General features: G+C 44.1%; 1 protein-coding gene across 1 annotated transcript; it reads left to right on the top strand.

Annotated features, from left to right (window-relative positions):
- The first annotated feature begins 98 nt into the window (after window positions 1-98).
- On the top strand, window positions 99-19614 carry LOC121571517 (E3 ubiquitin-protein ligase RNF19B). Its single transcript, XM_041883016.2, has 9 exons — window positions 99-393; window positions 9026-10356; window positions 13420-13619; window positions 13986-14130; window positions 15011-15173; window positions 16150-16405; window positions 16619-16808; window positions 17132-17266; window positions 17616-19614. Exons 2-9 carry the CDS (start codon window positions 9665-9667, stop codon window positions 18043-18045), a joined length of 2211 nt encoding a protein of 736 aa, XP_041738950.1. The 5' UTR covers window positions 99-393; window positions 9026-9664; the 3' UTR covers window positions 18046-19614.
- Window positions 19615-21555: the final 1941 nt, after the last annotated feature.

The raw sequence follows: 21555 nt of genomic DNA, 5'->3' as shown, positions 1-21555 counted from the left end.
GTGGTTATTTACATACACTGTAAATGCATTTTGAGCTTCCAAAGGTGATGTCACCACGGACGGGTGGGGTTTCCTTGTTCTCTGTTGGTTGCGTCACGGACTAGGGCTTTCCTCCATGAGAAAGCAAAGAAGGAAACTGCAAAGATGATTCTGTTGCTCTCCAAGGAGGGGACAGGGCGCGAGCTGCATTTCATATCAATCTGAACGCCTAGATATAGTCCATTTTGATATTTTAGGAACAGTGTGTCAGGTCGCGTATAAGAGTCTGAGATGAAATAGCCTAGACATAACGAGGATCTCAATACGCCCAAAGCAAGCAATCACTGCGCATCGCCATTGACGAATGAGCATTCACAGCGGATCCCAGAAAACGGTCTCGTACCAACCCTTGAGGTAAGACTAGTCTGCCGTATTGGACCTTGACACAAATTGCAACATCCAATATATAGATTTTTACGCATTTTCATCATGTGGCTTGGAACGTCATGTCGCTTAGTTGCCTACTAGGTAGGCTACATTATGGGAAGTAACATATAGATATCTTAACTGACGGATGTGTTACTGTTCGTTACATGGTCAGTTTATATGAACAGCTAAAGGTATATATCCCATATTATTGTGCATGTTCTGACAACTCGTCATTCTTGAGTATAAAACAATTACACAGTAATCTAACAGTGAGTCATGGCTGGTGATACAGTGTACTATAGTACATACTGTGTACGCGTTTGTTTTTCATATGCATAAAAAGCTTATTTCTCAAAAAACAAATGCACACATTTGTTTACAGCCCTGTTAGTGAGCATTTCTCCTTTGCCAAGATAATCCATCCACCTGACAGGTGTGGCATATCAAGAAGCTGATTAAACAGCGTGATCATTACACAGGTGCACCTTGTGCTGGGGACGATATTAGGCCACTCTAAAATGTGCAGTTTTGTCACACAACGCAATGCCACAGATGTCTCATGTTTTAAGGGAGCATGCAATTGACATGCTGACTGTAGAACTGTCCACCAGAGCTGTTGCCAGAGAATATAATATTAATTTCTCGACCATAAGCCGTTTTAGAGAATTTGGTAGTACGCCCAACCGGCCTCACAACCACAGACCACATGTAACCACACCAGCCTAGGACCTCCATATCCTGCGGGATCGTCTGAGACCAGCCACCCAGACAGCTGCTGAAAATGAGGAGTATTTCTGTATGTAATAAAGCCATTCTGTGGGGAAAAACTAATTCTGATTGGCTGGGCTTGGCTCCCCAGTGGGTGGGCCTATGCCCTCCCAGGCCCACCCATGGCTGCACACCTGCCCAGTCATGTGCAATCCATAGATTAGGGCCTAATTACTTTATTTCAATTGACTGATTTCCTTATATGAACTGTAACTCACTAAAATCGTTGAAATTGTTGCATGTTGCATTTATAATTTTGTTCAGTATACATGCATGTTTGTACAGTAGTGTCAGGTGAACTACTGCTTAGCTCCTCTGAGCATTCTTTGACATCTCTATTTCAAAATGCCTGTCGTGTCGGATGCCATCTCATTCTCAGTTTTGTCCTCTCTCACCCCCTCACTCTTTCACTCATTCATTCCTGCTACCACCACTCCCCTGTTTGTCCCAAAAGCATTATTGAGGACATAATATTAATACATTATATATACAAAAGTATGTTGACACCCCTTCAAATGAGTGGTTTTGACTATTTCAGGCACACCTGTTGCTGACAGGTGTATAAAATCGAGCACACAGCCATGCAATCTCCATAGACAAACATTGGCAGTAGAATGGCCTTACTGAAGAGCTCAGTGACTTTCAACGTGTCACCGTCATAGGATGCCACCTTTCCAGCAAGTCAGTTCGTCAAATTTCTACCCTGCTAGAGCTGCCCCGGTCAACTGTAAGTGCTGTTATTGTGAAGTGGAAACGTCTAGGAGCAAAATCGGCTCAGCCGCGAAGTGGTAGGCCACACAAGCTCACAGAACATGACCGCCGAGTGCTGAAGCACGTAGCGAGTAAAAATGGTCTGTCCTCGGTTGCAACACTCACTACCGAGTTCCAAACTGCCTCTTGAAGCAACGTCAGCACAAGAACTGTTTGTTGGGTGAGTGGGTTTCCATGGCCGAACAGCCTCACACAAGCATAAGATCACCATGCGCAATGCCAAGCATCGGCTGGAGTGGTGTAAAGCTCGCCGCCATTGGACTCTGGAGCAGTGGACACGCGTTCTCTGGAGTGATGATTCACTCTTCACCATCTGGCCGTCCAACGGGCAAATCTGGATTTTTGGCGGATGCCAGGACAATGCTACCTGCCCGAATGCATAGGGCCAACTGTACAGTTTGGTGGAGGAGGAATAATGGTCTGGGGCTGTAAATCATGGTTCGGGCTAGGCCCCTTAGTTCCAGTGAAGGAAAATCTTAACGCTACAGCATACAATGACATTCTAGACGATTCTGTGCTTCCAAATTTGTGGCAACAGTTTGGGGAAGGCCCTTTCCTGTTTCAGCATGACAATGCCCCAGTGCACAAAGCGAGGTCCATACAGAAATGGTTTGTTGAGATCGGTGTGGAAGAACTTGACTGGCCTGCACAGAGGCCTGACCTCAACCCCATCGAGCACCTTTTGGGATGAATTGGAACGTCGACTGCGAGCCAGGCCTAATCGCCCAACATCAGTGCCCGACCTCACTAATGCTCTTGTGGGTGAATGTCCCCGCAGCAATGTTCCAATATCTTGTGGAAAGCCTTTCCAGAAGAGTGGAGGCTGTTATAATAGCAAAGGGGGGACCAACTCCATATTAATGCCCATGATTTTGGAATGAAATGTTTGTTGAGCAGGTGTCCACATACTTTTGGTCATGTAGTGTATCATTCCATTGAGCGAGAAACGAGGTGACGACATGCAACCCTGAAAGCATGATATCCAGCCGCTTGCTCTAGTTACCATCTGTCCTCAACAACTAATAGGAAAATCAATACTCACTTCCCCACAACTATATTCCCATAAGGGACCTCTATTTATTAGAAATGCTGACGTCATTAGTAGTCTCAGGTCCCATATAGTGGAACTATTCTCACAATCATAGTTTGTTAAGGCCTTAACTTTAACCACAAGCTTCAGGGTACTGTCCCCTGTAAGTCAGCCTAACAGTCAACCATACTAGGCCCATGTGACATCTCTGTCTCCTCTCTACTCCTCTCCACTCACATGCACTGTCCTAATAGACATGTCTCAGCACCTTCTCCCTTATTCTCTTTCTCCCTCTAACTACCCGTCCTCTCCCTGTCTTTCATGCCCGCTGGTCGGTTGGTAGGCCCTGATCTGTGTTGGTGAATTGGAGCTCAGGGGGCAATGGTTGTGGAGCTGGGGCCTGTGCCTGCACTCTGCCACTGTGACGCCTCCAGGCTTCACATGAAATGTTCAACTACTCAGCAGTTTCCCTCCTGAAAGAGCCTCTAATTATAGAACCTCATAGACCAATTCTCCCTTTTCTCTTACTGAATCAGAGGGTTATTCATTCATGTAAGACTGAAGTGTGTGTGTGTGTGCGCGCACGCATGTGTGTTTGTGTTTGACGACATGTCTGTAATGTGTGTATGACTGGGTGTATAAGTATGTGGGTGCGTGTCATGTGCGTTTGAGTGCTTGGGATGGGGGTATTCCAGAGTATTGCTGTTGCTTCATTTTGTTTGAAAAGGGATGCTTGACTGACTGTCCACTGCAGACGAACTCATCTCTGCCAGCTTCAGTTCTGAGGTAAATTCAAAGGAAACGCAAAGTCTGGTTTCTCTAGGTGCTTCCACAGAATGGCCAACGACTGTCTCTGGCACACAACTCCTCTTTAAACTCCCACATCTTCCATTACTGATAGTGTGGAAGGGCTCCACACAGCCTCCAAATGGCCTCCAAACACAATGAATCTGTAGGTAACTAGATAATGGAGCTTTTAGCTGAACAGAAGGACACGTTTCCTTTTTAACCCAGTTAGCATGTAGACTTATCACGTCACGACATGACTCAACTGGCCTGGTGTTTGGAGGCGGCGGCAGCCTTGGCCTGCCCAGCCCTTCTAGCACGCTACCGGGACATGACGATGCCCTCGTCACAGAGAGAGAGGAGCAAGAGGGAGAGCGAGAAAGAAAGAGAAGGAACAAGTGGGAGAGAGAGAAGGAGAGGTTGAAAGAGAGGTGTATAACTGTGTCTATATTACCTCCTGCCAGGAGAAAAAGAAAGATGTTGTGAAAGAGAAGGACACACTGAGTTGCAACTGTCTCTCTAGCCAGAGGGGCATCTCACTGCCTCACCCTGTCTTTATTACGCCCTAATGAACTTAGAACATTAAACCTGAGTTCACAGAGACCACCTCGCTCTACCCAGAGACTCAGCCCAGAGACACAGGCCTCAGTCCTCAGTTACAGCTCAGGGCTTACTGAGGGTTTAGGAAGTATCACTACAAACCAGCTAATTAGCTTGCCGTCCACTCTGTCTGTCAGTCTTTGTAAACAAAGAACACACTGACATGAATCGGATTGTTTGTGTGGTGGTGTGCTTCAATGACTTAGGCCTACAGGAGTACAGTACTACTATGTCAGTACAATACTGTGCACCCTTTGAGTGTGTTAGTTTGTGTCAACCATATCGCTGAATGTCAACCATATCCCTGAATAAATGAAAATTATACACACAAAAATCTTTATTTACTCTTTATTTTATAAAGCATAATCAAAGTAGCCAAAGTGAAACACTTAAAATATAGCACAAAAGTATAATAGGGACGTCCCCAGTCTTCCCTTTTACTTTGGTTATTGTCTTCATTTTGCATAATGTATTTGCAGAGGTGTAGCCCCAACACAGCTCTGCTACTGCTACAGCAACATTTCAGCTCTAAGTGACTCAGCGGCTTGTGGAACAACTATCAGGTCTTTCGGTGGCACACCTATATTACACCTAATTGACTTACAGTAATTGTGTGTGTGTGTGTGTGTGTGTGTGTGTGTGTGTGTATGCAGTATGTAGGTTCATAGGGCCCCTGGGAAGGATGGAGGATCCTAAATTGCTTAGACTGTACGGTTTCAGTGTCTTCCGCAGATAGAATTGCTTAGACTAGGCCAAACAAACTGAAAGAACAAACGGGCCCCACTTAATGTCCAAAAAGAGCAATGTCTCTGTCAAGAGGATGAGAGGCAATGCATACAGTTGACTCACAGTGCAGCAGCAAGGATAACAATATCTGACTTGTCTGAGAGGTTTTTAATGTAGAAGACAAGCTAGAGAGCTGCTTAGAGGCAAAATAAAACAAATTCATTAGTGTAATTGTACATCACAGCGAGAGATTGTGTGTGAGCGAGCAGCAGTCGAGTGGGAGGAAAAGTTAGGGACAAAGAGTGTGCTGTTCACAGAATCCAGACCACTGAGTCTTCAGCCTGTTCATGCCCATCTGCCATGTCTCCTCACTCACACTCATCCCTCTCTCTCTCTCTCTGTCTCTCTCCCAAGTCATGCAGGGGCTACATTAATTTTATATCACACAGAAATAATTCAAAAATGTCTAACTTTGGAAACTACACTGAACAAAACTATAAACGCAACGTGCAACAATTTCAAAGATTTTACTGAGTTACAGTTCATATAAGGAAAACAGTCAATTTAAATAAATAAATGAGGCCCTAATCTATGGATTTCACATGACTGGGAATACAGATGTGCATCTGTTGGTCACAGATATATATAAAAAAAAAAGTAGGGGTGTGGATCAGAAAACCAGTCAGTATCTGGTGTGACCACCATTTGCCTCATGCAGAGTGACACATGGCCTTCACATAGAGTTGATCAGGCTGTTGATTGTGTCCTGTGGAATGTTGTTCCACTCTTCAATGGCTGTGCGAAATTGCTGGATATTGGCGGGAACTGGAACACGCTGTTGTACACGTCGATCGAGAGCATCCCAAACATGCTCAATGGGTGACATGTCTGGTGAGTATGCAGGCCATGGAAGAACTGGGACATTTTCAGCATTTTCAGCTTCCAGGAATTGTGTACAGATATGGAATTGTGCATTATAATGCTGAAACATGAGGTGATGACGGCGGATGAATGGCACGACAATGGGCTTCAGGACCTTGTCACGGTATCTATGTGCATTCAAATTGCCATCGATAAAATGCAATTGTGTTTGTTGTCCGTAGCTTTTGCCTGTCCATACCATAACCCCACCGCCACCATGGGGCACTCTGTTCACAACATTGACATTAACAAACCGCTCGCCCACATGACGCCATATGATCTGCGATCTGTTGAAACTGGGATTCATCTGTGAAGAGCACACTTCTCCAGCGTGCCAGTGGCCAACGACGGTGAGCATTTGCCCACTGAAGTTGGTTACGACGCCGAACTGCAGTCAGGTCAAGACCCTGGTGAGGAGGACAAGCATGCAGATGAGCTTCCCTGAGATAGTTTGTGCAGAAATTCTTGGGTTGGGCAAACCCACAGTTTCATCAGCTGACCGGGTGGCTGGTCTCAGACAATCCCGCAGGTGAAGAAACCGGATGTGGAGGTCCTGGGCTGGTGTCGTTACACGTACCAATAGTATTTCAACAATCATGGCTAGCTATATAGAGTATTTATCAGTGGAGGCTCCTCGGAGGAGGAAGGGGAGGACCATCCTTCTCAGTGAATTTTATACAAATAAAAATTGTGAAACATTGAAAAAGTTATCATTTTTAGATAAAACTATACAAAATGTCACCAAATAATTGATTAAAACACCCTGTTTTGCAATGAAGGTCTACAGTAGCCTCAACAGCACTCTGTAGGGTAACACAATGGTGTAGCCAGAGGACAGCTAGCTTCCGTCCTCCTCTTGGTACATTGACTTCAATACTAAATTAGGAGGCTCTTGGTTCTCACCCCTTTCCATAGACTTACACAGTAATTATGACAACTTCCGGAGGACGTCCTCCAACCTATCAGAGCTCTTGCATCATGAACTGACATGTTGTCTACCCAATGAAAGGATCAGAGAATGAATCTAGCTCTGAAAGCATAAGCTAGAGCTAGCTAGCTATCACTGCAGTGCATAAAATGTGGTGAGTAGTTGACTAAAAGAGAGAAAAAGACAATAGTTGAACAGTTTTCAACAAAATAATTTCTTCAAAAATGAAGGAGAAGCAAGAGAGAAAGAGAGATTTCATCATTTTTTTACACTTTCAGTTTCACTTACTTAGCTAGCAAATGCTGCTGGCTAGTTTAGTTACTCAAATACCCTGCTCAAACAGACGGATGCTATGTTAGCTAGCTGGCAATGACTATCCAACAGAACACTGGAACTCTTCCAAGTCAAGGTAAGGTTTTGGTTTTATTAATTTATTGCCACCGGGGCCCACCAGTCTAACTGCTTACTGACTATACACTGTAACATTACTGCATGATTGTAGCGGGTTTACTAACGCAGTAGTTCTATTAGCTATGTTGACTAGGACATTACTTTAGCTAATATGGGGACAACGATGTAGGCTGTGTATAGCGGTTATGACATGGTTTGGCATGGAAAGTGAACTGTGTTTATGCGTAATCAGGGGTGTATTCATTCCGCCGATTCTGTTGAAAAACGTTTCTTAAACGGAATACCTGAATTTGTCCAATAGAAACTCTCGTTTGCAACTGTTGGACTAATGATTACACCCTAGATAAGCTAGATGCAGGCAAGAGTGTGCAAGGCAGTATTGAATGTGTCACTGTCTGTCCATGTGTCACTGTCTGTCATCTCACATTTTTGTCTCGACCTGTGTGCACCTACGTTGTAAACTTTCATTCATAGGCTAGGTTGTAGCAACCTCATGATGGGTATAGGGGGAATTTTAGTATCATATAGTAGCCTAAACCCATCGATGTTACATTGAACTGGGTGAATGGAATATGAATGACAGTCTTCCAACATGCTGTAATGGAAATAAGGCCATGCTCATGAAAAAAAAAAGGTCCTCCCTCATCATAAACGGCACTGACCGCCACTGGTATCTATGTTAGCCCTTTCCCCATACACCCTTCTGTCAACAAGGGCTGAAGTCAGTACACATACTGGTGGATCCTCTCTCTGTGTCTGTCTCAGCCTCCTGCACTCAGAGGCTACTACTGGAATCATAATCAGATTTGCCTTGTCATAGACCCGTAGTCCAGAGGCCAGGCATACTGTAGGAGGAGAAAATCAGGCCAGGACACAGTTATGACTCTGTTATGACTCAGTGTGTGTGTGTGTTTGCTTAGAAGATGGGTGCATATAGGCTACCTTAGACAGTGGCACAGATTCTGAATATCAACCCTCATAACTCTCCCTCACATTTTCTCTTGCCCTTTCCCCTTATCTTAGCATAATATTGTCATCTGCATACACACACACTCTCACCTATAACACTGCATAAATACACACATACATTAAGCAGTACTGTAATTACCAGTGTCTACATTATATATAAATGACAAGAGTACATGTGTTATTTGTGTGTGTGTCAGTGTGTACATAAGTGCCGGTGTCACTGAGTGGGTCGCTGATTGCTCGGCTCCTAGTGAGCATCAGCATGGCAACCGCAGTAGCAGAGCAGTGTGAAGTGAAAAGCAGCTCGCGACTGTGTGTGTGTGAGAGAGAGGGTTTCATGTTGACGGAGCGAGACAAAGGAGAAGAGCAGATGAGAGAAAGAATGAGAAGGAATAAAAAGAGGATACATAATATAGAAGGTTATTGGACTGATGAATATGTTTGCTTCCCCTTCAAGACACATTATGTCATCATCATTAGTAAGTTCACAAAATTAGTATTTCGCTTTCCAAAGAGCTGTATCTTATGAGTCAAGTGTGAGTCAATGAGCATGGTTTAATCAGTGATTATGCTAACTGTGTGTGTGCATAGTGTATTGCATTTCCTCTTCCTGACTATCTGCACCAAGAGTTAATTATGTCATACTGAGCATGCTCCCTGTGCTCTTTTGCACTGCTAACTTCCTGTTCTCTTCTTCCTCCTCACAGACGGTTGATTGAGAGTGGGAGAGACACACAGAAGAGAAGAGGAGAAGAAAAAGAGAGATAAAAGGACTACAGAAGAAAATCTGGCCGGAGCAACCACCAAGAAGGATTTAAGAAATGTTGAATAACCTCCAAGAAGTTGTTCTATAAAAATGTTTCCTCCTCGTTTGAATTGAGACATTTACTGAGAAGTGACGTTGACGTTTCCTGTTGTAGTCATTCTCCTCTTTGTCGTTTACAGTAACAGTTTACTGTCAGTTTGGACCCCATGTCTGTTTGGACGAAAGTACACCTGTTACTTTTCTCACATTCTTGATTTGGAGCAACTGAGTGTGAGAGGTGTGAACGCCAGTGGGAGGGAAGGGGAATTTTGGCTATTTGTTTCTTTCACTTTTATCTTCTCGCTTATTGTTCCATTTGTGGGTTCCATTGTTTCTTGGAAGAGGAAGGGAAAAGGGTTTCCAACTGGGTATCAGTGACATTCCGTTCTGGTTTCACCCAAGGACAAGTACCCTCTTGTGTGTGCTCGTGTGTGTGAGTGTGAATTGGAGTGTGTTTGTGTTATTGTGTGTGAGGAAAGCGTCCTCTCAGTGAGTAAGAGCGGAAAAGGAAAGAAGCAACTGTGTGTCACTTTCTGGGAAAATGGGATCGGAAAAGGACTCGGAATCCCCCAACTCCTCGGTGAGCGGCATTACCAACCCGAAATGCCGGGCACCGGGAAAACGGCAAGGACGCATCTCCTTCCACAGCCTCTTCCACAGCAAACGAGGTTCCCGGAGCGCCAATGCAGGGGCGGCCACACCTTTATCTCAGCTCCACAACCAACACCATCAACAACAGCAACTCACCCCCCTTGTCCTCCCTGTAGTCCCTTCCACCCCCACACCTAACCCAGCCCCCACCACCACAGCCATGGACACCCCCCAGGACCCAGCCACCTCCCCCACCTCCACCCCAGCAGAGCCCCTCTCTTCCAGTCGGATCTCCCTGGGTCCGCCCCAGTCCTCCAGCTCCACCACCTCCAGCGCCTCTCCTCCAGCCGACTTCCTGGAGTGCCCCCTGTGCCTGGTGCACCAGCCTCCCAAACAGCTCCCCGAGCTGCTGGGCTGCAGCCACCGCTCCTGCCTGTGCTGCCTGCGCCAGTACCTGCGCATCGAGATCACCGAGAGCCGCGTCCACCTCAGCTGCCCCGAGTGCTCGGAGCGACTGGCTCCTCATCAGGTGGCAGACATTTTGGATGACGCAGCGCTGCTGGAGAAGTATGAGGAATTCCTGCTGCGACGCTGCCTGGCCTCTGACCCGGACTGCCGCTGGTGTCCCGCGCCCGACTGCGGGTAAGAATCAACTCTGATTGTTGCCTGGTCTTAACCTTAATCTTAACCTGAGTGTGAACCTGAACCTTAACCCAAACTCTATAGAGTCATCACTGTCTAGCCATGGTAAAAGGGGCAGAAGTACCTTAAAGCGCTTTCTGACCACAAATGTGATTTTAACTCTAACCCTGAACGTAACCCTTACCTTTACCAAAGCCCTACTGTTAACCCTAGCTGTAACTTTGTTTTTAGCAGATTCATGCTTTCAAAGTTCAGTTATATCCGAAGTCTGAGGATGATTGTCGTAAACTGGAATGACCTACAGTATTATAACAAGCTTTAGAGGTGACAAAAGTGAGGGTGAGAGGAAAGGTTTATAGCCTAGAATTCTCTAAGTAGGTTAGTATGTTACAGACTAGGGGAATGACAATGCTCAGAGGCTGATTGTGAAATGGGGAAATTTCTGATAAACTGGAATGAGCCTATTGTGTGTGTGCCACACGCAAGTGTTTATGTGTGTGTGTGTATGTTTGTGTGTATGTGACACGCGCATGCATGTGTATGTGGGAGGGAAGCACAGATTATCTGTGCTGGTTATATTCAAAGGAAACATGTCTGTTTGGTAATGTCAATCCTGTCAGACAGAGGGGAAGGACCAAGACAGTGGGCTGGACTATAGATGACCTACATTCTAAAGAGACCAGAATGACTCACTACACTACCATTCCTTCCCTGCAGCCCTTGGAAGGGTCTAGTGTGGTTTGGGCTAACTAGAGTGAAGGTTTTCAAAGGGGTACAGTGTGTGTGTGTGTGTGTGTCATCATTGACCTACTTGAAGAGTGCAGATTCCATACACTTGAGATTGTGTATGTCATAATGGTACTGCATTGTCGTAGATAAGGAATATGTGGCCTTGGTCATAGTAAAGTGGCCTGGATTGTCTCTGGCTGTGGAGTCTCGGGGACCTCTTTGTCTCAATCGCTCTCTCTCTCTTTCTTTATTTGTCTTTCACTTTCTTTCTCTTTTTTTAAAATCTGTTTGTCACACAAACCACAGACTCCTTAACTCTTTCTCACTTGAATGATCACACACAAACACACGCACGCACACACCAGGGTTTGGCTCAATTCAGAATTTTGGAATAAGTCAAGGGGTATGAATACTTTCTGAAGGCACTGTAGAATAGACGAGGCATTTTAATTTCATTGAATTTCACTGACTGTAATTATTTCCTTTCTTTCAAATTCGAATTGGAGTTCTGTATCCTGTTTACTACTTCAATTCAAATTCAATCATTTTAGTGGAATTTATGAGGCATTCTCAATTCTGAATTGAGCCCAACCCTGACATACACACACACACACACACACACACACACATCTCAATCTATTATTCTTGTGAAGGCCTCCTTCAACTAAGCTTCATTGTCCTTTAGTCTCATCGATCAGTTCCCTCTCCATTCCCCAATCAGACCTCACTGATTGACATGGGGAGACAACCAATCAGAGCAGCGATAGGTCCACGGTCGCTCTGCAGGCTGTCAGTTGCTATGGTGACTAGTGATGCGGCATAGAGGTAGCCAATGTTGCCAGGGGTAACAGAGAGGTTGGGATTTATTTAAAGTGATCATTACACACTCACTGGACTGAGTGTGTGTGTACAGAGTCACAGACAGTGTATTACATTTGTACTGTAATAATAGCTTAGTTGAAAACAAAGCAGTGTCTCACCATTTAAAGCAATGAAAGCTTGCACTATTCTTAGATGTGGCTGTCAGAGTGCATTTGCTCCGAATGTGCAGCTTGTCAGCATTGGACTCCTCAGATTCTCACCGCTCAAAGCCATAATGTCAGTAATGCTCGTGCTCCACCGCAGCAGAACCGACCAGTCGAATCAAATCACATTTTATTGGTCACATACACATATTTAGCAGATGTAATCGTGGGTGTAGCGAAATGCAGCGTTGACATGGAATGTTCCTACAGGGAAAAGGCTTCCTTGGCATCTTGTGTCTCTGCTCTGTTGCAACAAGTCACTGAGCTCAGGCTTGAAGACATGTTGCCAGTTTGAACAAGCAATGTAATTGGGAAAGAAACCAGCACAAACTGGATTTAATGGGCAGCTAAGAACTGTGTTAAAGGGGAAAAACCATAGTGGTGTAAATATTTCCCCTAGTTTGAGGTTTTGAAAGAGACAGAGTAGGGTTTCAACAGTTTTGGTATTTGACATCTGGTTTCTCTGTGTAGTGGAATGCTGAAGGACTTTAAGAGAGTGGTGGTCAATAAGATTGAGTGCTCAGCTTAAATACCAGTAGACCTACATTCAAAATAGTTGTGTGACAGGTCGTATGTCATTTTTAGCGTTGTTTTCTGATGAGAAAGAGAGATTAACTTTCAAATTAAATTCAGTTTTGCTCAGTCTCAGTATTTGAACACTGTCACTCACAAATAGTTTTACATTTAAGCAATAAAGCCCAAGGTGATGTGGTATATGACCAATATACCACGGCTTTCAGCCAATCAGCATTCAGGGCTCAAACCACCCAATTTATAATAGATGAAATACCATTTCATCTTTACATACAGTACATAATGATCTTGTTACATCCAAGATAAGATAATAACCATGCCTCCCCTCTTATGGTATTGTGACAGCCTATTTACTGTATTGAGAAATGTTTGTGTATGGCGTCGTGTAGCTCTACAATGATGATAATATGCTATGAAGTTTAGCTCTTGGTCTTTCTCCCCTCATGTCCTTCATTGAGGTTACTCCAGACTGCCTGAAATCATCTTTTGCCTATTTCCCTCTCTCTCCACGGCTCAGTAATTGTAAACATTTGTTCAGCTACAGTGTATTTAAATTGAACCTTAACCGCTTGATCGTTTCTTTAACTCCCAATTTCCTCCAAGTCTGTTGTGTTCCCTCCACTGACTCAATAATGCTCTCTCTCCCCCTCCCTCTCTCTCTCTCTTTCAGTGCAGTGATGTCTTCTTCACTTTGCCATTGATTTCGCATTAGCCGAATTGTGCCTAATAAAGATTTTCTGAAAATCAAACATCTCCCTCTTTTTCCCTCTGCCAGGTTTGCAGTGATTGCTTCGGGCTGTGCCAGCTGCCCCAGGCTGGTGTGTTGTAGAGAGGGCTGCTTGGCTGAGTTCTGTTACCACTGCAAGCAGGCGTGGCACCCCAACCAGACATGTGACTCGGCCCGCCAGCAGAGGGCACTCTCCCTGCACTTGCACAGCAACCACTCACCCAGCTACACACAGGAGCACGGGCCTGGTACTTTGATTACTCTTCATAATGTTATTATTATGACTTTATATTCATAAAGCAATTTTCAGACCTCCTTTCAGGTTCCAAATGTCTCGAAGGACATAACAGTAAGTCGGTATAAGTTCGACCTTATCACAACCTCATTTGTCTCAGCCTGTCTCTTTTATACTAGCTGTTGGCAGTCAAAAATAACTCTATCGGCACACAATGTCTCCAAACCAATCCTCCTCTGTCTCTGGTAAAAGTAGAAGTCCCTTTTAGGCACAGATCTAGAATCAGCTTACCCTCCCCATATTCTAACGGCAAACCATAAAACTGACCTCAGATCCTACTCCCACTAATCAACTTACCCACTCTCTCTCTTGTCTCTAGCTGATGACATCAAGCCCTGCCCACGATGTGGCGCCTACATAATCAAGATGAACGATGGCAGCTGTAACCACATGACCTGTGCTGTGTGTGGCTGTGAGTTCTGCTGGCTCTGCATGAAGGAGATCTCTGACCTGCACTACCTCAGGTAACTCTCAAGATTATTGCAGTTCACGTCAACACAAATGTATGTAATGGAGTAGTAGATTACTTTCCATGTGCCAAAACTACGTATAGGGCTACCCACCCTTAGCGGAGTTGCCAACAACCGGATGCATCTGGTTTTCAGGGATACAGATAATTCAACTTAGCGTCCTTTCCCGCTGAAATCCGAATGTGGGAACTCCGCTCAGCTGTTTTCTTTTACGCCTGCTACGCTAGGTTAAGGCCTACATGATGACATCCACCCAATTTTAAAGCATGATTGTCATTACTGGGGCTTGACTGATGCTTTAAAAAAATTATTATACACATTTTATGGAATGAATTAAAATCAAACCAAATACTGACGCAAAACATAACTGAATGAAAAGCTTTATTGTTTTGATAAGAAGGCTTCACCAAATATATTCCTACAGTAAAATGCCAAAACATTTCCACAGATTCCGTCTAACACATCTTACATCATATGAGCATACTGTAATAGTGGATAACAGGCAGTGATGTGTGTCTAACTGCTGTGTGACAATAAGCAGAGGGCTCTGAATTCATAATGACAACCTTACCTCACCTCCACTCCTCTGTTGCTGTGGTGTATCCTGATTGTTTTTCCTGAACTTGGGCCCAGAACTAATCAGTCTTCTGTCTACCCCCCCTTGCTCTTCAACCTATTTCTCCCCCTTTCTTTCTATATCTGTTTCCTCTTAATTCCTAATTTTTCTTTATTTTTTCTTTCTCTTTCACAATCTCCTCCTCCCCCCTCTCTCTCTCTCTATTTTCTACCCATTCCATTTTTCCCATTTTTCCTACGTTCTCTTTCCCTTTGTCTCCCGCTATATCCCTCCATCAATCTCTCTTCTTTTTCTCAGTCCATCAGGGTGTACGTTCTGGGGAAAGAAGCCATGGACTCGTAAGAAGAAGATCCTGTGGCAGCTGGGCACTCTGATCGGAGCCCCGGTGGGCATTACCCTAATCGCTGGTATCGCTGTGCCTGCCATGGTTATTGGCATTCCCGTCTATGTGGGGCGCAAGGTGGGCAAAAACACTGGCAGATGGCAACCCCTTACTGAAAATCCCCCTTACATTTGGCCTACGCTCAGTCATTTAGCAGACTGGCTTATTTAGAGTGGCTTACTGTCAGAGTGTAGACATTAAAAGGAAAATAAAGAAAATATTTACTTTTCATGATATTTAACAGAAAAGCTATTAATTGTAGAAATTAAATGTGACAGTGCTGGTCTTAGAAATTGAGTTAGTTTCATTATGATTTTCACTTTCATGGTGACACTTTCATTTCCTGTGTGTATTTCAGTAATTGAGAAATACAATTCCTAAAATAGATAAGGTTTCAAACCATAAGAAACTCTTATTTAGTTTAGGTATGATGCTACAACTGTTCTTCGGAAATAACATAATTTAGAAAAAAATGTGTCAAGATAGAATTGCACAATTACCTATTTTGAAGGATATCTCTTTAGCGCATCCTTGTGGTAATACAGTATAACTGCGAGATTCAATTTAAGGTCATTTGAATGCTGTACGAAAGCCCTCCCACACACACTTTATTGTTCCAGGCCCCTAAGCCTTCCCAGCTGTAGAAATAGCTTTCAAAGTATTTTGTACTCAGCCAACTCCCTTCCACCCAGTCACAACCAGACATTTCATGCTGTAATAGGCCTAGGTAAAGTCCTCTGATGGTGGTACTAAAATACTAATATAAGCCTGTGAACAAAGAAAGAAATCCCCTTACACGACATATGACCTACTTTTCCCAAGTGCTTTATAATATTAATTTAACCTAAATCACAATACAGACGTTTCAGCTGCAATAGCCTTTATTGCTAGCCTGGTCCCAGATCGGTTTGTGCTGTTTTGCCAACTCCTATGGACAAAACAGCACAACCAGATCTGGGACCAGGCTACATTGTTTGACCGTTGTGAACGTTTAGGATGTGTATTTACTGTATAACTTCACCTTCACTACTATCTATCTTTTATTTTGTGATAGATTCACGCCCATTATGAGGGGAAGAAGACCAATCGCCACAGGAGGAACCTGGCCATCACAGGAGGAGTGGCCGTGTCAATCATCACAGCTCCTGTGATCGCAGCCGTCAGTGTGGGTATTGGCGTGCCCATCATGTTGGCGTACGTCTATGGAGTCGTGCCCATCTCTCTGTGCCGCGGAGGAGGCTGTGGCGTCAGCCGAGGAAAGGGGCGTGGCATGCGGATAGACTTTGACGAGGACGACGGCCCAATCACAGGTGAGCAAGACTTAAAGAGCTATAATTTTTGCCTTAATAAACCTATTACTGTAAAATACAACAATGACACTTACCTACATGTATGTCTCTCTTTTATGTTACAATCATAATTGAACTGCTAATTAATTGAGACAAGAAATATTGAATGGAATCGAATGGAAAAATATCTCCTCATCAAGCATGAAATAAAAATATTAAATAATTGTCCCCCAGTGGCTGATGCGTGGCGGGCCCTCAAGTCCCCCAGACTGGGTGAGAGCAGCCTGGAGGGGGCAGCCAGCGGCCTCAGCACCACCTCCCCCAGCGAGGGCCTCTCTGTGGCCCCCAGGGTCCTGGGGGACACCCCCCACTTCAACACTCTGGCCGGGGGCGCTCTTGGAGCCAGGGCTGGCAAATACAACAGGTATGGAGAGAGTCCCAGCAGGGAACCTGTTCTGTACGTCTTATGGAGGGGAATGTTGTGTATTGTAAGCAGAGATGGAGGGGAATGTTGTGTATTGTAAGCAGAGAGACAGTATAAATAGGGGCGAAGTAAGTCTTAAACGAACTAGCTACAGTTGTTGTTGTCCCTTTGAAAGTTCTGTATCTTGGTTGTATGAGGACTGCTCTTATAACCGCTGCTGTGAATGTTTTTGCTGAGTAAATGTAATGTGGCATATGTTGAACACTGTAATAACTGTTGTTGGTATAACCATGTAATAATAACCATGTTTTGTGTTGTTCCAGGTTGGCGCTCCAGGGAGGGGAGCCGGGGAAGGACGGTGCCCAGAGAGAGACAGGTAGTCTGGGAGCGGGTAGTGACTGTGCCAGCACCCGGGGCATGGCAGGCTCCATTATCTCCTCCTACACACTCCCTGACAGGTGAGTGTCACAATTACACACACACATGATTTTGAGAGAACCTACTCCTCCTCCTTGATTTGACATCTAGTCTGAATCTGTTTCTGTCGGTCTCATGTTGTTGTCTCTGATTGCACTCCATGATTTCCTCGAATCTCTCTTGAGTCTGACTTGTCTTTAGTCTGTGTGGTATGCAGGCAGCACTTAGTGGTTCAGAAATATTTATTTTAGCCATTGATTTAGCTCCCGACAGATGTTTTCAAATCGATTTTGAGTTAAACTTATAATGGTAGGCAAGGTGACACTGGATACAGCAGATGATATGCTGACTAGTAAATCTAAACGTCTTTGTTCTCCTTTGTTCTCCTAGGGACTGTACTAACCTGGAGATCCAGGTGGACATCGAGACCAAACCCAGCCACCTCTGCCTGACCAGTGAGGAAGACCTAAACACGCCCCCTGCTGCTATGGCAGCATGCCCCGGCTCAGGGGGGGAGGAGCCTCAGGACTGCAGCTCCAGAAGGGGCGGGGCTCTGTTTGGCTCAGCACTAGGTCTGTCGCCAGGGGCATCGCTCAGGGAGGGGCTTCGCGATGTCACTCTGGCCCAGCCCGAGAGCATACGCAGCGACCTGGAGATGTCCGACACCCAATCGGACGACATCGCTGAGCTGACGTCAGACGACTGTGACTCGCCTCATCCCAACAGCTGCCGGCCCCCTCAACCCCAGGCCACCTGCAGACCCCTTCACACCTCCGACAGACTGCACTGTCCCCCGGATAACGTCATCCTCTATGTTTAAGAGTCCGACTGACTGAGAGCTCTCAGAGATTCCACAAACCCCCCCAAAAAATTGTTTTAGCTTTTCTCCATTCATTGATTTAGCTTTTCGGTAATTATTTTGCTGCTTTTTTGTTAACAAAACATCTTACCTGCAAACAACAACCATCTACATGTGTATGTCTGTCTTTCTATCAACATCTCGATCTCCTTGCAGAGAATTGGCAGGGTTCTACCTCTGAGATTTCTCTGTTTACTTCTTGGTGCAAAAATGCCTTGGCTACTTACGCAACAAAAAAAAGCTCAACAAGAGGTACACATTTGCCACAAGAAATACTGCAAAAAAAGAGGAAAGAAGGTGAAATGTCACCAAGCACACTAATGAGTGAAGGATTGTGGGGAATGGGGTTTGTACTATGGAAGAGGATGTTTTTAGGGATGTTTGAGTGTGGCATTTGTACTGAACTTTGTTGGCTTGATTTCCTCCTGTTCTTTTGTTAGAACTGAATGATATTGAATGATTTTGAAATGGTATTATTTACTGTGTGCATGAGTGTGCGTGAACTGCATTTTCTATGGCTGTATAGACCTACAAGTGTAATATGTACCTGTTACACTGGTGGAGTTTACAGTAGTTTGTTCAGAGACATGACTTTTGGAGGCGATCTGCACTTGAATCTCACCTGCACAGAGAAGAACAATTTAACAAGAGTCGATGTCGTGGAAGATAGACAAGTAATTAACCAGCAGACAGTTCCTCTTGAATGACTGACTGCCTGCCTTACAGACAGTGATGACACTCACTGACGAACACATTGGCTTTCTGACATGCTAGCTGTCTGACCCACTCAGATTGTGTGTGTTGTGCTATTCAAAGAGTATAAAGACAAAGACATAATATACATTTTCAGTAGAAAACAATAGTAGAATGGATGGACTTCTTGTGATTGTATTTGTTTGTCCCACTATCGAGTGAAGTTATGAATGAGCACTTGTGCACTTTATCTAAATATTCATATTTCTTTTGCTATTCGTTGTCATCAATTACTCTGTGAGTTTTCCTCCATTGCATAACATCATACTTGTAAAATCATAGCCAAATGTTGATTATCAGAAACCTTTTTACAGTGTAACAACATTTTGCAGACCCATTTTTATTTCTTCTAGAATAATTACTAGAGCTTATTTTTGCTGTTTACCAACCATGTGCTTCAGTTTCAGTTGTTTAAGATATTCCCATTTACTATAGACATCATGAAATCTCTATATGGGAATATTGTTTTATTTCAAATAAGCTTTATGGAGTTTGATCATACTATTGGGCAGTGCTTAGTATGGTCTGTTGATGTTATTCAGTTGTCGCTTATTTCTGCCTATGAGAAACAACATGAATGTACCATGGATTGAAACAGAACTTCTTAAATATGAAAAGAGGATTTACGTTTAAGAAAACATATACAGTATTGTATATAAATGTGTAGTATCTCCTGGCACTGCTTTGTAAGACCCTGTATGGGGCCAAACACACAGGACTGTGAAAGAGGTTGTGGACATTCTTTTGGAAAATAAACACATTTTTCTGTTGCACAAATATTGTCTTATTATTATATGTTCTATTATGTTTGAAATATTGGGGTTATTCATGGGGAAAAGGGTATGGAACACACACACACACACACACACACACACAGAGAAAATAGCTTTGCATAACATACATAGATGGTCAAAGTCAGTGTTGGGGAGTAGTGAACTACACTGAACAAAAATATAAACGCAACATGTAAAGTGTTGGTTCCATGTTTCGTGAGCTGAAATAAAAGATCCCAGAAATCTTCCATAAGCACAAAACGCTTATTTCTCTCAAATGTTGTGCACACATTTGTTTACATCCCTGTTAGTGATCATTTCTCTTGTGCCAAGATAATCCATCTACCTGACAGGTGTGGCATATCAAGAAGCTGATTAAACAGCATGATCATTACACAGGTGTACCTTGTGCTGGGTACAATAAAAGGCCACTCTAAAATGTGCAGTTTTGTTACACAACACAATGCCACAGATGTCTCAAGTTTTGAGGGAGCATGCAATTGGCATGCTGACTGCAGGAATGTCTACCAAAGCTGTTGAACGAGAATGTAATATTAATTTCTCTACCATAAGCCGCATCCAACGTCGCTTTAGATAATTTGGCAGTACGTCCACCCGGCCTCACAACCGCAGAACACGTGTAACCACGCCAGCCCAGGACCTCCACATCCGGCTTCTTCACCTGCGGGATCGTCTGATACCAGCCACCCAGAGAGCTGTGGGTTTGCACAACCAAAGAATTTGTCAGAAATCATCAGAAACTGTCTCAGGGAAGCTCATCTGCGTGCTCGTCGTCCTCACCAGGGTCTTGACCTTGACTGCAGTTGGCGTCATAACCGACTTCAGTGGGCAAATGCTCACCTTCGATGGCCACTGGCACGCTGGAGAAGTGTGCTCTTCAAGGATGGATCCCGGTTTCAACTGTCCCGTGTATGGCGTCGTGTGGGCGAGCGGTTTGCTGATGCCAATGTTGTGAACAGAGTGCCCCATGGTGGCGGTGGGGTTATGGTATGGGCAGGCATAAGCTACGGACAATGAACACAATTGCATTTTCTCGATGGCAATTTGAATGCACAGAGATACCGTGATGAGATCCTGAGGCCCATTGTCATGCCAACACCTCATGTTTCAAAATGATGGTGCACAGTCCCATGTCGCAAGGATCTGTACACAATTCCTGGAAGCTGAAAATGTCCCAGTTCTTCCATGGCCTGCATACTCACCAGACATGTCACCCAATGAGCATGTTTGGGATGCTCTGGATCGACGTGTACGACAGCGTGTTCCATTTCCTGCCAATATCCAGCAACTTCGCACAGCCATTGAAGAGGAGTGGGACAACATTCCACAGGCCACAATCAACTCTATGCGAAGGAGATGTCACGCTGCATGAGACAAATGGTGGTCACACCACATACTGACTGGTTTTCTGATCCACGCCCCTACTTTCTTTTAAGGTATCTGTGACCAACAGATGCATATCTGTATTCACAGTCATGTGAAATCCATAGATTAGGGCCTAATGAATTTATTTCAATTGAATGTAACTCAGTGAAATCTTAGAAATTGTTGCATGTTGCGTTTATATATTTTTTCAGTGTACATGTACAGTGCATTCAGAAAGTATTCATACCCCTTGACCTATTCCATATTTTGTTGTTCTACAGCCTGAATTCAGTGGATACAAAACAAAAAAAATATCTCACCCATCTACACACAATACCCCATAATGACAACGTGAAAACATATTTTAGATATTTTTGCAAATGTATTGAGAATGGAATACAGAAATATCTAATTCACATACACTACCAGTCAAAAGTTTGGACACACCTACTCATTCAAGGGTTTTTCTTTATTTTTCTTTATTTTTTACATTGTAGAATAATAGGAAATACATAAAAACTATGAAATAACAAATATGGAATCATGTAAAAACCCTTGA

The sequence above is a fragment of the Coregonus clupeaformis genome, chromosome 8 (assembly GCF_020615455.1).
Source record: "Coregonus clupeaformis isolate EN_2021a chromosome 8, ASM2061545v1, whole genome shotgun sequence".
NCBI lineage: Eukaryota > Metazoa > Chordata > Actinopteri > Salmoniformes > Salmonidae > Coregonus > Coregonus clupeaformis.
This window is presented reverse-complemented; position numbering and strand designations above follow the sequence as displayed.